Raw genomic sequence first — 19,330 nt, forward strand, 5'->3', positions numbered from 1 at the left:
TTATAGCACTTTAAAAAAAAGTCACATAGTATTTTTTTACCTCCTGATTAATTCAATTCCTTAAAATGAGTAAGATTTTAAAAGAAATACTGAATTATTATTTATACTTCTACAAGTTTTCTAGAAGTAACATTCACTCAGATTTATCCTTACCTTTTACTCCTCTACTTGATCATTTTCAAACACAAACAGAAAAGATAAAACTACATTTCTCTGAGATCAGGTCCATTTCTCTCTGCCCAGGGAGTATACAGACTTGCTCGATGACATGTACTGACACTCTTACTTTTTGGATAGCTCATTATTTTTCTTATCTGAAACTTGAGATCTAAAATCCTTAAAACCTCAGAAAGCTATGCAATTTTCTCTCACATGAAATACTTCAGGTAAAAGGGGTAGAAGAGAGAATCTGCTGAGGGGATGTTGTTAGGAATGGGAAAGAATATCATTTACTTGCAAATTAGAGTTCTTTTCCTCTCCTCCTGTTCCTACTGCCTTTAGTACCAGTGACAGAAGAGTGGGAGGCAGCAGGTGGCACATCAGACAGAAAAACTTGCTCAGTGTCCTACCCTTGAACCCGAACCCAAACCCATGTCCACAGTGCACTTGCTACCAAAGGCAGTTATTCTGAGTGTCCCACTGTACTGTACTCTAACATGCAATCCTGATGACAATGCAGCTTAGGTGGGTCATGTTACACAAATACATAACAGTAACCAATTTGTCCTGGTTTCGTCTGGGATAGAGTTAATTTTCTTTCTAGTAGCTGGTATAGCGTTATGCTTTGGATTTAGTGTGAGAAGAATGTTGATAACACACTGATGTTTTCAGTTGTCGCTAAGTAGTGTTTAGTCTCAAGTCAAGGATTTTTCAGCTTCTCATGCCCAGCCAGCAAGAAGGCTGGAGGGGCACAAGAAGCTGGGAGGGGACACAGCCAGGGCAGCTGACCCAAACTGGCCAAAGGGGTATTCCATACCATGGGATGTCACGCCCAGTATATAAGCTGGGGGGAGTTGGCCTGGGGGGGATCGCTGCTTGGGAACTAACTGGGCATTGGTTGGCGGGTGGTGAGCAATTGCATTGTGCATCACTTGTTTTGTATATTCCAGTCCTTTTATTATTATTGACATTTTATTATTGTTATTATTATCATTATTAATTTCTTCCTTTCTGTTGCATTAAACTGTTCTTATCTCAACCCGTGAGTTTTACTTTTTTGTTTTCCCCGATTCTCTCCCCCATCCCACTGGGTGGGGGGGAAGTGAGCGAGCAGCTGCATGGTGACTAGTTGCTGGCTGGGGTTAAACCATGACACAACTGTAAATTACCTAATGAGCCTGGATATTATGGGCCAAACCTTCTGAAAAGATTTAATAAGTGCTCAGTGCCCACACTGGGGCTCTGAATATTCAGCTCCAACCATTCTGTGGATCCTGAAGACGACAAATGTTCTTTTTATTCACATTGCAAAACGCAAAAGTTAGTGTGCTTTAAATATCTGGCTTCAAACGTACGTGCTGAGCTCAGAGGAAACATGCATCCCTGAGTACAGGGGGAACTATTTTCAAAAGGTGGTGTTATCAGTATAACAAGAAACTCGAGATTACAACTGAACAGTAACAGATTGAAGGATGTTGCAGGTAATTAACCTCTGGTGGCACTGAATCAAAATGCCAAGCAGCTGCAATCATGCTCTCTGTATTAGCCTCAGCAGCAAAACCATGATAGCCAATGTGATGCAGAATGTGTACATGACAAATTGCTCTGTGGGGATACAAAGTACATCCTGCACTGCATAAGCCCACACACTTGATTGAGACTGGGGAAAAAGATCAGCATCTGCAAGAGAAGCTTCCTGAAGGAGGGCCCCCAAATAATCAAACTATAAAGTTAAAAACAAGAAAACACAGCAGCCATGTGCAGTATCACCCACAGCCTCAGAGGACACTGAGTCTTTCTACCTGCTGAGAATAAGAAATATTTTCCATGAAAAACTTTTCTCTTGCCTTTCTACTTTAGCCACATAAATCCATACTGAAACTGCACTTTACAACACCTCTGATGTCTAGTGGGGCATTTAAAGAATTAAGGCTGCACATTTGCTAGAAACATTACTATAGAGCAGAATTAATAGCCTATAAATTAATATATATAGAAACTAAAATCTACCAACTTCCCTTTCCTGCCCTCAGGAGAAATTACACCAAAGTCACTGTGCTCTAAGGAACACCCCCTGGGGAGGAAGAATCACTTATATTAATGAACAAAATCTCAGACAACCTTGCTGTTATTATCCCATTAAAAAAATCAGCTTCCCTTAACTAGTTTGTTGTTACCATTGCTTAGTGGGCAGGCATATATCTAGAGGCTCATACATGACATGCACCAACCACACTAACTGCTGTGGGGAGGAAGACATTTTCTCTCTGGACATGTTTTGGCAGGCTAGCATAACGTGGAAGGAAAGGAGATGGATTAATAAGCTCCTCTGCAGCATGTGCTATCATTAAACTTGAGTACTATGAAATACAGTTCATTCAGTGTGACATGGCATGCTGCACGCTGCTCTCTTTGCTAGAACAAATGATGATGTGTATTCAAACACCTGCAGTGGTTTTCAAAGCGTGCAGCATCACAGCTGACAAAATTGAACTGCAGGCCCCTATCCTTCTCATCACCGTGTTTGTTTATTGCCTTAGCACCAAGCAGGGGGAACACTTACCTTGTTGCTGAGATTTACATTAGCATTTCTAGTAAGAAGCAATGACACCATGTCCACGTGGCCGTCCTGAGAGGCAAGATGTACAGGGGCAATACCCTGTCTGGTTACAGCATTGGCATCAGCACCATATTCCAGCAGTGTAGTTGCTATGTCCATCTGGTTTTTCTTGGCAGCTATGTGCAGTGGCGTATAGCCATTCTGTCAACAGAAAGCACTTCATTGCAAGCTACTCATTAAACAATGGGATAAATTACTTTCCTGTACCTACCCAACTCTATGAAAGTTAAGTAATCAGTTCTAAAAATTCTGACAAACACAGTCAAATACAATATTAACTAGTTGTACAAATGAATGTATCAGAGCTTTAAGCAGTCTGGTTTTGAAAGTACTGCTACAAATAGGAGGATTCTGAAAGAAACTTTCAAATCTGGGAAAAAAATATCTGTTCAGAAGAGCACAACCTATAGCAATAGCAATTTGAGTTTCATTTCACAGACATTTGCTAGTTTTCCTTAAATGTATATAAAATCTTTAACAAACAGAAGAGCAGGATGTGTGTTCGTAACTCAGAACAGCTGTTATTGTTTGGTTTCTTTCCCATTTCCCAGTGTGAGTGAAAGCCTTATGTACATGAAATATGGCCTTTCCTGCAGCATTTACCCTAGCCTTACTGACAGGCTGTTTTTGTTCAGATCAAGGGAAAATTAAAGCATATAACTTTACAGTCTTGCATTCTTTATTTTTTTAATTCCTTCCAATATGTCTACCCACTGAGCCCACTACTAAAAATAAAAATGCAGTATCTGTTGCATGATAAAATTTTATAATTCTAAAAAAGGATAGATTTGGCAGAAAATAGATAAATAGATATAAAGAATAACTGATTAGCACACAAATACCAAAACACTGACTAAGGTATGACCAGCTTTTGGTACAGATTGCAAAACCTGTTTAATCAAGAACTTTGTCTTTCAAAAATGTATTAAACCTCATTGTAAAGCAAATGGCAAATGTGCACATGTATGCATGTGCCTAAGGAAGAAGGTCGGGGGGGACAAGACCCTAGCTGCATAAGCCATTTTGTACGGTATCATAAGTACCACATGCATGTCAGATTACACAGCCCAATAAAATCTACCTTAAGGCACAAAGCGTTCACCTGGCTTGGCTCCTCCCTGCGCCCCACGGGGCAGCGGGGCTGGACTATACAGGAAAGCAGGTCACAACTGATGCAGGTAGGAGCAAAGAATAAACAGGGGCACACAAATGATTACAAGAGAGCTTTAACAGTAATCTGTAAGTGAGAGATGCACAGCACTAACTCCATGTGGAAAAGGTTCTGTAACCTTCAAAATTCAATTCAGATTCAGTTCAGACCTTGGATACTAAGATACTTCAAAATGACACCCAGGAAACACAGTGCCACAATTAATAAGGGAAGTATAGAGCCACTGAATTTTCCCTTTGAAGATAAAATGCTTCAGGAAAAACAAACACAATCGTCTCCCTTAGACTTTCTGCACGATACTGACATGTAAAACAGCATTGCCACATAAGCACCTACTAAATCCTAAATACTACATGCTAAATCTTGCATATATGCTAAACTCTGTGTATTTTAAATGGAGCTTATGTATATTTTGTAAAATAAAAAGTGCATTTTTCAAGCCTTTTTCTCAGAAATGGGCATACGTTGCTTTCAGTGGAATGGAAAGCAGCAGGTTGCCAAGAGAAGGCAAAAAGAAAGCTGAAAAATAAAAGCTGAAATTCAGTTCAGTCTCAGTCTGCATCTTCTCCTCATACGGGCTGTGCTCTGCCACTATGCATAGACGCAGAACGGAATGGAGAAATCTGGAAGGACAGGTATTGTGTTATTCTGGGTGGAAGGAAGAGGTAAAAAGGGAAAATGGTTAAAGATGAAGCAATAGAGAAAAACCAAGGCTTTGGGGGTGGGACGGAGAGCAAGAGAAGTATTGTGAAGTGGATGCCAAATTAAAATTAGGCACAAGCCTAATTTTTGCCTATAAAAAAGAGAATCGTTCATCAGAATAACTGTTTGTACCACAGCGCTGTACATGGCTATTTTCCATGCTCTTTCACCGATCACTCTTCAAGGCAAATGCTGCCCGACCAGACTAATGAGCCACTCTTAAAATCAGCGTTAAAGACAGGAGTGTCACAGAAAAAACTAACTGTGGAGCCAATGATGAGATATGACATACCACATTTATTTATTAGACTACATTTACAAAAGAAACGGGAAATCATCTGCTGTTACCAACATCAACTTTCAAATGACTGCACCGTGGGTGCCTAAAGCAACAAACATGCTGCCGTTAATTTTATTTAGTATTGATGCTTTTACTCAGTGTTGCTGTGGCTCACTTGCTGCAGAATACTAACAAATGCTTTCTTTTAGGAAGACTTACAGCTGGCACTTGAAGGCCTGAAGTGGCAGCAGCAAAACTGTTCCGTTACAGATGGGGAAGCTAAGGTGACCTGACACATGAGTTTGCATAATATTATACCACAGTCTATAGCGCTTCCACCTTGGTTTGGACTTCCCAAGCCCTTGGCAGTGGCTGCTGCAATCCCTGCCCCTACAGGATGCACAGCTTCCACTGGCAGTTTCTTTCAGTGAAAACTGAGCCAGTGTCTTCTCATCCTCTTCAGGAGGCCCTTTCTTCCCCACGGTGGCATTTAAGAGTGCTGTGTTGCAGTAGTAGAAGATCAGAGATCACTCCAGTTCACCTCCTGAGGCACTGCTCTGGCAGATTGCCACTATCGACATTATTGATTTTAAACTGTGCCGTTGCTGCTGGCTGTCCACGTTTATTTAACTTTCCTCTCTTTTGCACCACAAATTCTGGGACCTACCATGTATGACAGACTCTATCCTCTTCTTCAGCCATGCAGAAGGCCTGTAGTGTTATGGCTGTATTCAGTCATGTGTGAGAGGAAGGCAATCAAGGAGAGTTGTCTGTCTATCTATGATACTGGCTTTTCCACTAGCTCTCCATTTTCCAGAGTGTTTTTTGCAGTGATTTTAGGAATGTATCTGGGTTGTTTCAGATGAGATATTTACACTGCACTTAGCCCACTTGAACCTACATATGCTTCCACCTTGTTTTACTTATTGTTGTTGTCCAACTATCGGTTATTGGTTCACACTTAAAACTAGGATCCACAAAAGATATAGACACTTTAAGCTTCTCTAAATTCTTTCTTCTACTCAGAACTAGAATACATTTAAATATTTATTCTTTCACGTCCCCTGAAATCTTACACTAGTGTTGTCTTGCCTACTGTAATTGCAATCAAAGCAGGCCTGTGACTAGTAGTTTTATTTTCTCACCAGTCCATTTACCCTGTGGTAGAAGTATTGTGAAGCACATTAATAATCACATACGTTGTACTGAGAAACATATCACACGTCAGAAGTAATCCTGTGGCACGACACAGGAGAGCCACCCTTGTGTAGCAAAGCATTAACTCCAAGCTTGCCCTGCACAGATGTTAAGATGCAATGATAGAAAGTTGGCTGGCTTGGACAAGGTACTAAGGAGATCGGACAAGTGAAAGCAAGGCTCAGTATTTGCCAAGACTGAATTTTATTGAAACTAGACATTTTAAATGTTTCTATATCTATATTTGCTTTTTTACTGCTATTTTATTCACCTGCAGAATTATTCTAACAGCTTTATGTGGTTGTGAGACATTAATAAACAAGGTCACTGAGCCCCCTGTAATTGCAAGCACATACAGCCTAGACGGGAAATATAAAGTGACACAAAAATCCTACATATTGTTCCCCCAGAGTGGCCAGTACTTGTACCTTGGCAGATGCGTGAGGTGAAGCTCCCTGGTCCAACAGTAGGAGTGCCACTTTTTGATTATCGTAGTGTGCAGCTACATGCAGTGGAGTTAAACCGCTCTAAAAACACATGCAGAACAAACAAGTGCTGTTACAGACCTTCTGCAGGGAAAACTTAAGAGTTTGGAAAATCAGAGTAGATAAGGTGAAAAAACACATTGGTTATTCATTCATGTATCCAGAGTCTTTGATAACTTTAGAATAAAAAATAAAACAGAGATTTGAAAATCCTTACTGAGTTGTGAAAGCTCTTTTCACTTTTCCCGGGGAAGATGAGCAGAGAAGCACGTAACTGTGCTGCCCCCAGGACAGAGCAGGTGAGGAATTTTGACCCCGAGGTCACACCCTCGGCAATGTTTTTCTTTTACTGCAGTGGATAAGTAAACTGTCCCTTGGATCTGTAAAAATCCAAGCTGGGCTAGTTTAAAAAGCTTGAGGTCCTTCTAGGCTTTTCCCCCTGTCATGACACCTGGGGGAGCAGAGCCAGCTGCCTTAATACTCTGATAAGGACTGTAAATAGTCTGGGCAGGAAGGTTTGTCTCCATTCCCCTGGCTGGGTACAGAGAGGACATAATTTTGTTGTCAATTAACGACAATAAAAGTCACTTGTGTCAAGAGTTTGCTGGCTCTTGGCAGCCCCAACGGGGACTGGAATATTACATGAAACCCCTTCTAGTTAAACCCAGGCTGTGGATACTAGTGTGATGGTAAGTAGGTAGAAGGATATTATTAGAATATCATGTGCATTTAGATATTTGCTGTGCAAGTGGCAGTGGCTTCTTCCATCCTACCTTTCCAGAAGCATCAGGAGATGCACTCTTCTGAAGCAGAAGGTTGGCTACCTCAATTTTCCCATATTTTGCCGCCACATGTAGAGGAGTAAATCCTTTCTGTAAGAGAAAGCAGTTATATAGCAGCCTCGTGCACTCTTTTTCAGTGTAAGGTTTGTCTCTGATCTACAAGGATACTGCTGTTTGCATCCGTGCCCTTACATAGTCCTGAGTACAGACAGCAAGTCTGCAGATTCCCAACTGCCCTGGCAGGTCTGGAGGCCCTCCCTTGCAAGGCAAAGCCCTGTCTACATTAAAACAACTGTAAAAAGGGAAGAGTCAATTCCTTTCTTCACACCACCAAAGACCCAAGAACAAGGCTGCGTAACAGCTTATCAACTCCCATCAGGAATTTCTGCCCTGCATTCCTTTCGTTCCAAGAAAATGCATGTCTGATCACTGGGATATGTTATACATCAGGCTCTGAGGTAAAAGCATGAAGCTTTGTACTCTTTTAACAAAATGTAGTTTATTCTTACATTATTCGTATGCATATATGACTCTTGCAGCAATTAATTTACAAGTGGCACTTGCTACAGGTATATTTTACTGTTGACGCTATCACTTTTGCAACTCCCTTACCTTGGTAATGATAGATAAAGATGCACCATGATCCAAAAGAACAGAAGCTACATCTTCATGTCCTTCTCGAGCAGAAAGATGCAGGGGTGTATAGCCAGATGTTGTAGCTGCATTTGGAGATGCTCCTTGCTGTAGCAGCTGCTGTACTATATCTGCTTTTCCCAGTCGAGCAGAAATGTGCAGTGGTGTTTGGTCATCCTAAACATAAAGGAAACAGCACATTCCTACATAAGAAAACTAAGGCTCATATTTTGACAGAAAATATTTGCTCAGATTCTATCGCTTTTCAAAATTGCAGAAGAGCATTAATTCTACTGAGGTCTTACCTAGTGAATATTGCATGCTGGCTTTCCCTTTGTCATATAATAAAGGTATCTTGTGCTTTGTTGATGCATCACAAAATATTCTAGACAGGTACATAATCCATAACAGTCAATAAACTGATCAATTTTCTTCTTCTGGTTTTGCCTCACTTTGCTTTGCCACTAAGGTGCATTGAGTTTCCTGTTGAATTTGAGACCTTTCTTAAAATGCAGCAAATGCATAGCTCTGTTCCTCACATCTTGATGTTTTTTATGATTCCCAGCAGCATTTAACAACTCAATCAGTTGTTTGGGATGACCTGAGGTGCTTAGCATATTACTGCCTAGTAACTTGCATTAAGTATCATATTCTGTGCTTTTTTACTGGTCAATGATTTGTTTGGTATTTTGCAGATAACCTTACAGTGGATGTAACTGAAGATAAAGCGTGGTGTTGAAATTCACTGTCGTTTTCTCACTGCTCATTCAGAACACAATAATCCTAATGGTTTTAAGTTGCCCTGTCATGAGTCTCATTGTTTATTTATTTTCCTTCTGTGAAAATATTGTGGTTGTCTGTGACCTTGTTCTGAGTGTCTAATAGATAATTTCTTCCTTATTCATTATTTCGTTTTGTATTTTTGTCCTCCCCATTCTCAGTTGTACAAACTTTGAATTAAGCACAGTATCGCAACAGTATGGCCAACAAAGCCTGTGACTTTATTTTTTTCGTATTCCTCACAAATCTATTCAAACATCTTTCTCTCCCCACTTTTCCCTGCTGAATTTCCTACCTTTTGAGCACTGCTACCCCATGTCCTGCAGCAGAGTAGTTCTGGGACGTTCTCTGCCAGGAAGACTTCTGCCCATGCCCATCCTACAATAGTGATTTTACACCTTTGGGATTTAGGATGAGAGCGCATCAGGATGTGAATGCTGCTCCTCAGCAGGGAAATTCTCCTCTGACTGGTGGAGAGCCTTTGTGGTTCTTAAATGTTTCCAGTTTATGCCCATTTCCCACAAATTTCTCACGGCTGATGTTAGCACTGGTGTATAATCTATTACTTGTATTTAGTTGTTATTTATGATAACAAATTGATCACAGGCAATGGCAGTTTGCACAAATTAATTCATTGCATGAAATCACTTAGAAAATATTTGCATGACTGTGCTTCTGAGCATGAGCTGTTCACTTTCAAGGCTGTCTTTGGAGATTTATAGACCACATGATTCACTTCTCTTGTCAGACTGCTTGCAGATATGAAGTGTATCTGCTATAAATATTTAGTCAAGAGTTCCTTATAAGTAGATATTCTTACTAGTCACTTTATTTGTGAACCAATTCACAGATGGTAATTCCACAATGAAAAATAGATTTCTTTGAAATTGTATTCATTTAATCACTACTTGAAAAAAAAAAAAGTCTTCCTGGTTTTACCTATTAAGACTGCTATTTATTGCATTCATTTATGTCATTCCCCTGTCTGTTTCCTGGATTTTGTATGTTTCTTCAGTGGCTCTTGACCATTCCTTTTTCCTTCCCCCTTATCTCCCTCAGTTGCAATTGTTTCTATAGGGTCCGTTCCTTCTTTCCAGCCCTAAGCTACATCCCCTTACTGTGCCTCCTTACTTTAGGAGGCGTTCATTAGAAGTACAATTATTTTTGAATGCATACAGGCTGATGCTTTAGGGACATGACTGGAAACACCAGCAGCCTAGGGTTTACAGTTTTGCAGAAATAAAAGCAGCTTTGAGGTATTCCTCCCCCTCCTTGATTCCCACCCCAAAAGAAAACTCTTCAAACGCATAATAGTTTATATTAAAAGCTGACAAAAAAAGGGGCATGGTATTAACTTGACATCTCCTGCCTTCTCTCTTACATACAGATCACTGGTGACTACAGTAAAAGGGTACGTAACAAAGTACCAGTGGTCATTACACCCAGGCCCTTGGCTTCATCTCCTTTTCCCGAAAGACACATGCAAGATGAATGTGATTCCTTGCTTTGTTAAATATAGATAATCTAGGGTTATTATACCTCGACCATCACCTTACCTTAGCTTTAGCCTCCACCTGGGCTCCATTTTGTACCAGGTATCGAACGACTTCTGTTTGGCCCGCCCTGGCAGCCATGTGCAGCGCCGTTTCTCCTCTCTAGCATGCAGCAGTAAAAACAAAATATCATTAAACACACACTGCAGGAAAAATAAACCCAAACATGTTTCATAAATACAAAAATACTGGCGACCCAGTTCAGAATAATCTCCACTAGAATATTTTGTAGTAGTTGTCTGTGAGCAAGATGGGAGATTAAGTCAATAATTGACCTCTTAGCTGTATGCTACAAACCAGTTTATTTCAGGGTCAGATTCCCAACACAATAGTGCCTTTGCCACCAGTCTTTTGCTGAAAAGAGACAGTGCAATTTTTGTTTTTACTAGCATTTTACGAACAGTGTTAAAAATAACATCCATTTAAATAGAGCCTAATTTAGTCAAACAATTTATTGCAAATTTTGTATATTCAGATACACATATATTTGGCTTTCCTCCTGCTATGCCCTGTGCCCCTACTATCACTTGTTATCTGACAAGCACTGAGATGACTGAACGACAGGAAAAAAAATAATTCCCGAGTACATTAATCTAAGGCTTCATGGACTTATTTAAAGACAAATCCAAGGAAACCAGAATAAATTCAGGAGGGAAACCGCTTCCTACATTTTCAGACATCAATATAACACCTGCTAATTTACAAATAGTGTTGCATTTTTATATAATCTAATAGACTTAACAGATGAAGACTTGAATAAAAGATTGTCTTCTAACTGCACCTGTGTATGGAATGCAAAAGGGAGATTTTGAGGCCAAACTGTTAAAAAGAAACAACGAGCTTCTACTTTCCCCCCATTTCCCAACTTTCAAATATCCACCTAACAATGACTTCAGTTTTTACACATGCCCTGGGAGCCTTGGGGCACACAGTACACATCCAGTAGAAAAGCACACTTGTACGGCTGTATGGACACAGGCAATATGTCCCAACAATCTGCTGCAATCTGTTGATAACAGCAGAACTTTCCTTAAATGGTAGGCCCCTGGGGTCTGGGGAAAACAGTGCTCAACAGTCAAGTACACATCTCAAAAATTACATATGAGAAGCTACAGTGTGTTCTCGCTCTTTACTTCAGAAAATAAAAAGAATACAGTCTGCTTAAGGTCAGACTCTTTTGAGGTTTCCTCAACCTGTCAAGGATGTCCCAAGTAGGAGTCAGCAGGTTGCACTTTCCCATGACTCCAGTAGGAGCCACGACTGCTATGGAGGTGGATGGTGAACACCAGAATTAGGCACTTCACAACAGTGCTGCTCCCAGATATTATAATGTATTCACAGTTCTGCCATGCTGAAAGGAAACCTGTTACTCACCACATTGGTAGTGTTGGGTGATGCTCCATGATGCATTAGCTGCGATACAATATTTACATGTCCCATGAAGGCAGCAACATGGATTGGAGTTAGGCCCGACTGGAAACCAAACCAAAATCAAACTTAAATTCCTACCTCCACACTCCTTTACAAGAATGCCATGGGGAAAATGTAAGTTATTCTAAAGTAAGTAAGCCCAAGTGCTTGCTTTTCTGAGAAGATCTCATCTTCTCAAAAACATATACACATGCTTAAACTAAAGGGCACACAGAATTAGAAACACCTATGAGTATGATTCAGGAGCAAACATAAACACATTCTAGGAATTCAGTAATTCTTCATCAACTAAAATCAACTATAGCTAACGAAGATTTCTTCCTTAAGTTTTTGCTAAATATCATCTTGGACCAGGAAAAAAAAAGAAAAAGGGTAGAAGCATTCCCAGTACAAAGATAAGACTTTTTGGAACATTCAGCTAATGCAAAAAAGATGCAATGTCCATTGTCCCCACCAAATCCAGTTGCTTGTGGATGAACAAATGGTCTATGGAACTTAGTGGTGAGCTCCATCCCCACTGTTTCTCCAGGAGAAAGGGAATTCAAAACTGTGGCATCCAGCCAGAGAGGCACAGACACAAACGACATGGGCTAAAGAGAATTCCCCCTTCCCTCAGCACCTTTTGGCACCATCACAAATCTGCACCACTGCCCTTATACAAGATATAAAAGACCAGCTGGAGGGAAAGAGGGAGAGAGAAGGAAAGAGGAAAAAAGGGAGCAGCCATTTAGCAGGGGATGACCTCAAGGATTTAGCTTTAGAAATTCAATCAATAGTTAATATTTTTCCATGTAGAACTACCCTGAAGCTTTTTCAGAGCTGCTTCTGCACAGCTGTACCAACAGTCAGCCAGAGGCTGCAGAAGGAGGTTTTGCCACCAAGAGAAGGAGAAAGATCAGTGGATCTCTGGAAATCCCCTGATTTAGGCAGATTCCTCATAGATGTAAACAAGTCCCAGGAGGGTAGAGTTAAGGACAACACACTTCTGTTCCTTTGTCATGCAGAACAGCAAACATGAGCAAGAAGGCAGAATAACTGCTGGAGTATGTTACTTCTTTTCTCTCTTTCACATAATTTAGTAAATGTTTGTAAAATAATAGACTGCAGGAAATACAACGCATGTGTGTCATCTTTGACCATAAACACGAACTCATACTGCAGAGATTCAAGCCTGCAGCTGAAAAAAAAGGTGCAGTATCTACAAATGGAAGTATGGAATCTACCTGGAAACCAGCGTTTACCACAGAAAAAGGTAATAAGCATTACCTTTAATAAAGAGTTTATATGCAAGAGTGACTATTTGTGACATTTAGTAGTTTCCTCTTGTTGCATTTGCATTGTTTATTCACATCTAGCAACCAACACTCATTTGCTCTCAGATTTCTTTGTGGAGGAATACTCTGAAGCTTTCCGGCCAATTTGTTTTGATGGCCAGATATAAACTTTCTTTCCGCCTAGAGAAATAGCAGCTTATGTATGGGTGCTGAGTACCAACTCCTAATTCTGCCTTGAAAGGTTGTTAGCATATACACAACCACTGAAAGAAGCAAGCAGGAAGGTAGAGCCCTGCAATAAAGTACCATGATGAATCTCAACAGATGCAGTCAAATGTGGTTTGAGATCATGTGAGATCTGGGGAGGCAGCAACAGGAAATAAAGGAAGAGCTCTTGCTTTTGGGAAGTTTTTACTTGAAAAAGCAATTCAGAGGGTACAGATCAGACTGTTAACCTGGTTCACTCACACGAGACAGTGTAGTTAAGTGTTGCTGTTGCTTTCATTCTCTTAATTTGCATTTAAGAGGGATAAAATTGAATAAATAGTTCTTCTACAGGACAGGCATCACATCTGTTAAGGTTCTCTTTGTGCTTCTCACTCATTTGCTAGCATGACTTCACATTAGACTCTGAAAGCTGCATCTACAGCCCCCATGGTTTTTAACAACTCGTCTGGAGATACGTGAGCTGGAGCAAGGGCAGGCCCTGATCTCTCTCAAGAAAGCCAGGAAGGGAGCTGTATGGTTTGTTACTGAATAGTTGGAACAAAAACCCATGCATCAAATGAAACTCCATTTTGGGGAGGTGAACTGCTCCCAGTTCTACCTTGTTTACTCAATGGAATTGTTTATCATTTTCTAAAATGGCTTCTTCCACAGTGGTCACACATTCCTATACGTGACCTTTCCTCCTAACTTAGTAGAATATACATACACATAGACAACCCAAATTTTCCATAGGTACTTAATTAATGTCTAAATTGTGCCAATAACTGGGTGGAGACTATTTCATGCTGACTGAAGTAATAGCATATTGATTTCTGTCGAGCTGATTTGTGATGACTTGTGATGGTGGGTGAACATAACTTCTGTGTGGAAAGCCAAAACAAGGTCTGAATTAAACCACCTTTCAGAATAGGACTTGAGTGAAGCAGTCTTCACCTTGATCTCCGTAACAGGGTGAATTTCATCTTCAGTGCATTAAATTACAGGCAAAGGTTGGCAGAAATGATAGATCTTTTTAAAAATTTTAATCTGTTACGTTTCACTTGTTACTCCTACTGTATTCCCAAAGTATAACAATTGTTTGGGTGTTGTGATCCATTAGGGCAACTGACTTTATTATTCAGTTTTATTATTGGTATTTATTTTATTATTTGGTAATACCTAGTTGAAAATAATTGTTGACTTGATTGCTACATGCTCCTTCAGAAATATTCAAATATTAATCAATACAGTTACAATGAATTTTATAGGAAAAACAAAGACAAATATGAAAAGACCACTTCTTACCTCAGTCACAGCTTGAATTGATGCACCGTGCTTCAGAAGAAGTTCCATTACTTTTATTCTGTTCTTCTTGCAGGCAATGTGAAGAGGTGTGAAACCATTCTGTAAACGAGAAAGAACATACTTTTTGATACTGTGTATGTCATTAAAAAGTAGAATTGGGTATGGAATTCACATAAAACATTCCTCTGTTTTAACAAAACACCTCCCACATTTGTTTTGGCTGCACTGAAGTTTTCATGTAAAAGAGAGAAAAAACTTCTAAAAAGAAAAAGATGTATTTCATACAGCCAGTTTTAATTATCGCCCATTCCAATAAATAATTGCTTTTTAAAAATTCTCAGTTCACCTAAAACTATCAAAGCTTCATTTTTTGCTTAGCATATTCACTGTTAACTGGGTGGTGGTTTTTGTTGGAGTTTTTTGAGGGTTGGGGTGGGTTGGTTTTCTTTTGACTTTTCAGAACTGCTGGTAAAAAAAACACTTTACCTTTACAAGCTCTGGCATTTGGTTCTTCTTCAAACTAATCTTACTACTTTTTTTTTTTTCATTCATCACCTGCCAGTTTACTGTAATTACAATTATTTTGCCCCCTTCTTTAAAAAAAATTGTGTGTGCAGCAGAGTGAACATTTAAAACTACCATCTTATTTAGCGTGAGATGATATAACGGAAAACAAGTAAAACAGGCAAATAAGCTGTCCAGAGCACCTGCAACTGGTACAGTAACATTAGAGCACTGAATGCTGATGCCGTTCCGTATATTCATCAAAAAACCCTTTGCAGGACAATTCTGAAAACAGCTGACAGAACTGGTCCCTCAAATCTGATCAAAATTAGCTTTTTTACCTGCCATATAGTAAAGACTATCATATGCTTTTGTAACATGAGGTCAGTGCAATTGTCTGTTCCAGTTAAGTGTGAGCAGTGGACAACGTCCAGAGTAAGCTCAGATGTATTTCAGGGAAGAGTGAGCTCGAGCTCCAGATACTGCAGTCAGGCTCCTTCTACTTAATCATCCTGAGTGGGGTCAGGACAGAATAAAAGGAAACACCAACAGATTTAGGGGAAAAGGAAATTTGTGGCTAGGTTACCAGACCAATGACAGGCCACTGCCAACAACTCTGACAAGCTAAACCTGATGATGATTTGCTTATTTCAGAAGGCAAAAATAAATATTGCAGGCCTACAAGTGTCCCTGCTTGCTGGTTACATTGCACAAAACCCTTATATCGTAATACCTTGACCAAAGACATCTGAAGACAGGTTGATCTGACACAAAAAACAGAGGGGCTGAGAGAAGGAATTATGGAGCCTGTCCTGTTTTCAAGGGAGTCAATTCCACCTGGCTTGTGATGGTTTCAGGAGCTCACATAATATTTGAGGAATTGAATGAGTTAGTACCATCAGGCTGTGAAACCAACAGTGAACCCAATCAATGTCAGAATGTAAATTTGTTTGGAACAGTTATTGCAGAACAAATCAAAAAGACATTTTAAAAACAATGGATTGCAAGTATAATTTTGAACAAAATGCATTAATGCATTCAGTTTGTATGCAGTTTAATGGCACTAACAGATTTCATTGCTGAAGTTTTTAAAGTAGAAAGGCATATGACTCCATTGACATAATTATAAAATACCCCAATATTCATTATGTAACTCATTCCTACTTTTTACTGTTTCACATCTTTGAGAGCTAATAAAAATTCTCTCAGTTTTAAACATTGCTGATTTTTTTCTCTTTACAAACATTTAGAAAATGAGAATTCTCTCCATACCAAAAACTACAGCAGTTACGTCTGCAGCTGCTTCATCTATTCAGAATCATAACAAGCCACCAGCAGGCAAAAGTGCTCTAGTTACACTAGAAATTCATAAATCACTGTTGACTGTCCATAAGCAAAGGTCTGCTCTGATTGCATGATACATAATCAACACTTTGAACCTCGAGCATCCTCTCTTGGGCTGTAGCAATACAACATATCCTCACTGTCAACCATCAGCAGGCAGAAAATAACTCTCAAATAAGTCTCACTACAACTTTGGAAGAATGTTTAGCTGTGAATAATAACCCGCTGTGTACTCACCAGTGCTTTGGCATTAGGATTAGCTTTCTTGTCCAAGAGAACCTTGGCAACTTTGTAGTGGCCACAGTGGGCGGCAACATGCAGCGCAGTCAGATAGTCATTAGTGACATCATCTACAGGCACGTTGTGCTGAATCAGAAGCTGAACACAGTTTAGATGATCTCCTTGTGTTGCCATGTGCAACGGAGACAAACCATTCTGCGAACAAAAAGACCCGAGACTGATGAGTTACAGGATGGTCAGAGAAATTAAACTCCTCCGCGTTGTTCCTAGAGCATTTGTTGTATGAAGAATTTTACAAGCCTAGAGAGCACCCAAAATAAACTTAACATGTTCAGCGTAACAACAAGGGTTCTTACTCTGGCAAAAGCCACGTGGAATTTGGACCTTATCTGGTTAGAGTTTGTAGGCAGCTCTCCAAAAAAAAAAAAAAAAGTCATACCATACCTGCAATGCTCTAAACATAGCTTATATCAGCCAGCATGGCTCAGATAAGTTGCTCTAGTTAGATGAGTTATGTGAAGAATAGCACTTTGTGACTGTTAATACCCTAGCCAGGAAATTTGCTGGTTTTAAAAGCTGCATTAAACTCACCACTCTAATGTAGTCTGCATATACAAAGCATGAGAGAGCAGGTTAGAGCATCACTCAGTAATCACTACAACCTTCCCTCATCCCTCCACTAGTGTTTTCCTGAATTTGGGTTGTACACATGCCTTACACCACATTACACCCCTGTGGAGACCATTCTTCCCAGCCAACATTGGTACAACAGCAAAAATTTCAAATGCAACCGGGCTAAAGAAATCTGCATGAGACCCCCATGATGTGACCTACCAGCAGCAGTGGTAAAACTCTGTTTCATCAGGGAAACATCTGAGAGATTCATGTTTAGGAACAAAACCTGTATCAAGAATTGTTTCTTGCACTGCTTACAATGGTTAATCAACAAGGTGGCAACATATATTACATTTCCAGAGTCAAAACATGAGAGAAATAATTCTCAGAACTTTAAAGGACTGATCCTATTTCATGACAAAAGATTAAAAAATATGCCAGAATGAAAGAGGTCTTGTTAGCAGAGGTACATGAGCTCCTTAGATAAACCTCAACATACCTTCTTCCATTTGTATTCTTTTTTTTTTTTTTTTTCTTACTTGGTCCCTCTAATGCCAAAATTAGATTCAAGTGCAGGAGTTTTTCTGGTAACACACAATAGTATATCATCTATAAATGACTCACAGTGCACTATGTTTGCCATCATAAAGAAACTGAAACTCTTGCTCACTGATGTAGTGCCCTCATGTGACTGCAGTTAGCAAAGGCAAAGTAGCAATGTAAAACCAGCTGAGATCTCAGGCTTTCTGAAACAGATGATTTCTTTCTTCTCCCTTCCCTATCATAACAGTAATAACAAACATTCAAAATAAAGGTGGAAATACACAGTGAAATAATTTTAAAAAGTGACATGGAAGAAGGACGGTGAAAGCAAACAGGCTAATACTGTCAGAATTTGAAAGCAGTTTATATTCAGTGCTGAGAAGCAGACATTTGTGGACACAATTATATCTTTCAAGTAAGATTATCTCATGGGCATCTCACTTGTGATTTATGTTGGCTTGGATAAGCCTCTCTCCCATTCTCAAAGGCTACTACAGCAATTATCTGCATAGAAGCTTCTTACTAGCAATGCATTTTAAATGTTTTCACTGTCTTCTACTGTAGTTAAACAGTAGAATAAAAAAAGATTAATTCCCCTCAGTCACCAAGCCCTCCTGATAACAGTTTATAACTGATGATGCTTTTTAGGTGATAGTAAAAAATCATGAAACGTTATACACTGTTCTGTTCCATTTTTATAAGAAGGATCCTTCAGGTGAAAAGTGTCATTCTTCACAATAACAGCCAATAAACCACACTTTTTAATGGAGTAGGAAATTGAGAAGATGACATGGGACTCCTCTATAGAAGAGACTTGTACAAAAGAGGCTGACATTGATGGAAAAGTAGGGAAGAAGCAGAGCAGCCACACATCGGTTTGGGAAAATCAGCAAGATGCTTGACTAAAATTTGTCATGGATGAGAAAAGTGGAGCAACTAGCCACACTTTACACAAAAGAGCAAGAGACAAGACTGGATACTAAAGAAGTTGATGAAGACAAAACATTATTGCAATATTGTCTGTTGTTATGACCTAAACCAGGCTTGCCCTTAATTCAGTTACAGTAGAAGATACTCTACAATCTTACACAAGTCAGTTAATATTTCAATGCCTTTGTCTTCTGACTTTTAACATAAAAATATTACACATAACAATGTTCTCCTGTCCCATATCCATGTTGTGAGAGACAATCCACCAAGGACCGTAAGAAGTGTGTTTGGTACTTCAGGATGGAGCCACTATATAAGCACTGTTATATTACTGTTTTTATGAAGATTGCCAAGAAAATATTAAAAGGTGAAGAAGTTCAAGATTAATCAAAGATGTTGACAGTCACATGATACCATAAAAAAAAAGAGAGAGAGAAGAGAAGAGGACCACAGAGATGAAATAGAGTATCAAATGCCTGACTGGGCAAACATAAAATTATCAGTGATACATAGCTTATTTTGTAGCTCTGCCAAAGGACTTTAATAAGGGAAAGTACCATTAACTCTAGGGAGGA

General features: G+C 39.5%; 1 protein-coding gene across 1 annotated transcript in view; it reads right to left on the bottom strand.

The window, feature by feature from the left end:
* ANK3 (ankyrin 3, node of Ranvier (ankyrin G)) overlaps window positions 1–19,330 on the bottom strand; it is a 211,875-nt gene that overhangs the window by 97,264 nt on the left and 95,281 nt on the right. Inside the window, exons 10-17 of the mRNA XM_010567894.1 lie at window positions 16,665–16,862; window positions 14,580–14,678; window positions 11,737–11,835; window positions 10,366–10,464; window positions 8,009–8,206; window positions 7,388–7,486; window positions 6,558–6,656; window positions 2,723–2,920 (exon numbers count right to left, since the gene is read on the bottom strand). Coding sequence (XP_010566196.1) covers window positions 2,723–2,920; window positions 6,558–6,656; window positions 7,388–7,486; window positions 8,009–8,206; window positions 10,366–10,464; window positions 11,737–11,835; window positions 14,580–14,678; window positions 16,665–16,862 — 1,089 coding nt within the window. The remainder of the gene's footprint in view (window positions 1–2,722; window positions 2,921–6,557; window positions 6,657–7,387; window positions 7,487–8,008; window positions 8,207–10,365; window positions 10,465–11,736; window positions 11,836–14,579; window positions 14,679–16,664; window positions 16,863–19,330) is intronic.

The sequence above is a fragment of the Haliaeetus leucocephalus genome, unplaced genomic scaffold, assembly GCF_000737465.1.
Source record: "Haliaeetus leucocephalus isolate CR32 unplaced genomic scaffold, Haliaeetus_leucocephalus-4.0 Scaffold229, whole genome shotgun sequence".
In the NCBI taxonomy this organism is placed as follows: domain Eukaryota; kingdom Metazoa; phylum Chordata; class Aves; order Accipitriformes; family Accipitridae; genus Haliaeetus; species Haliaeetus leucocephalus.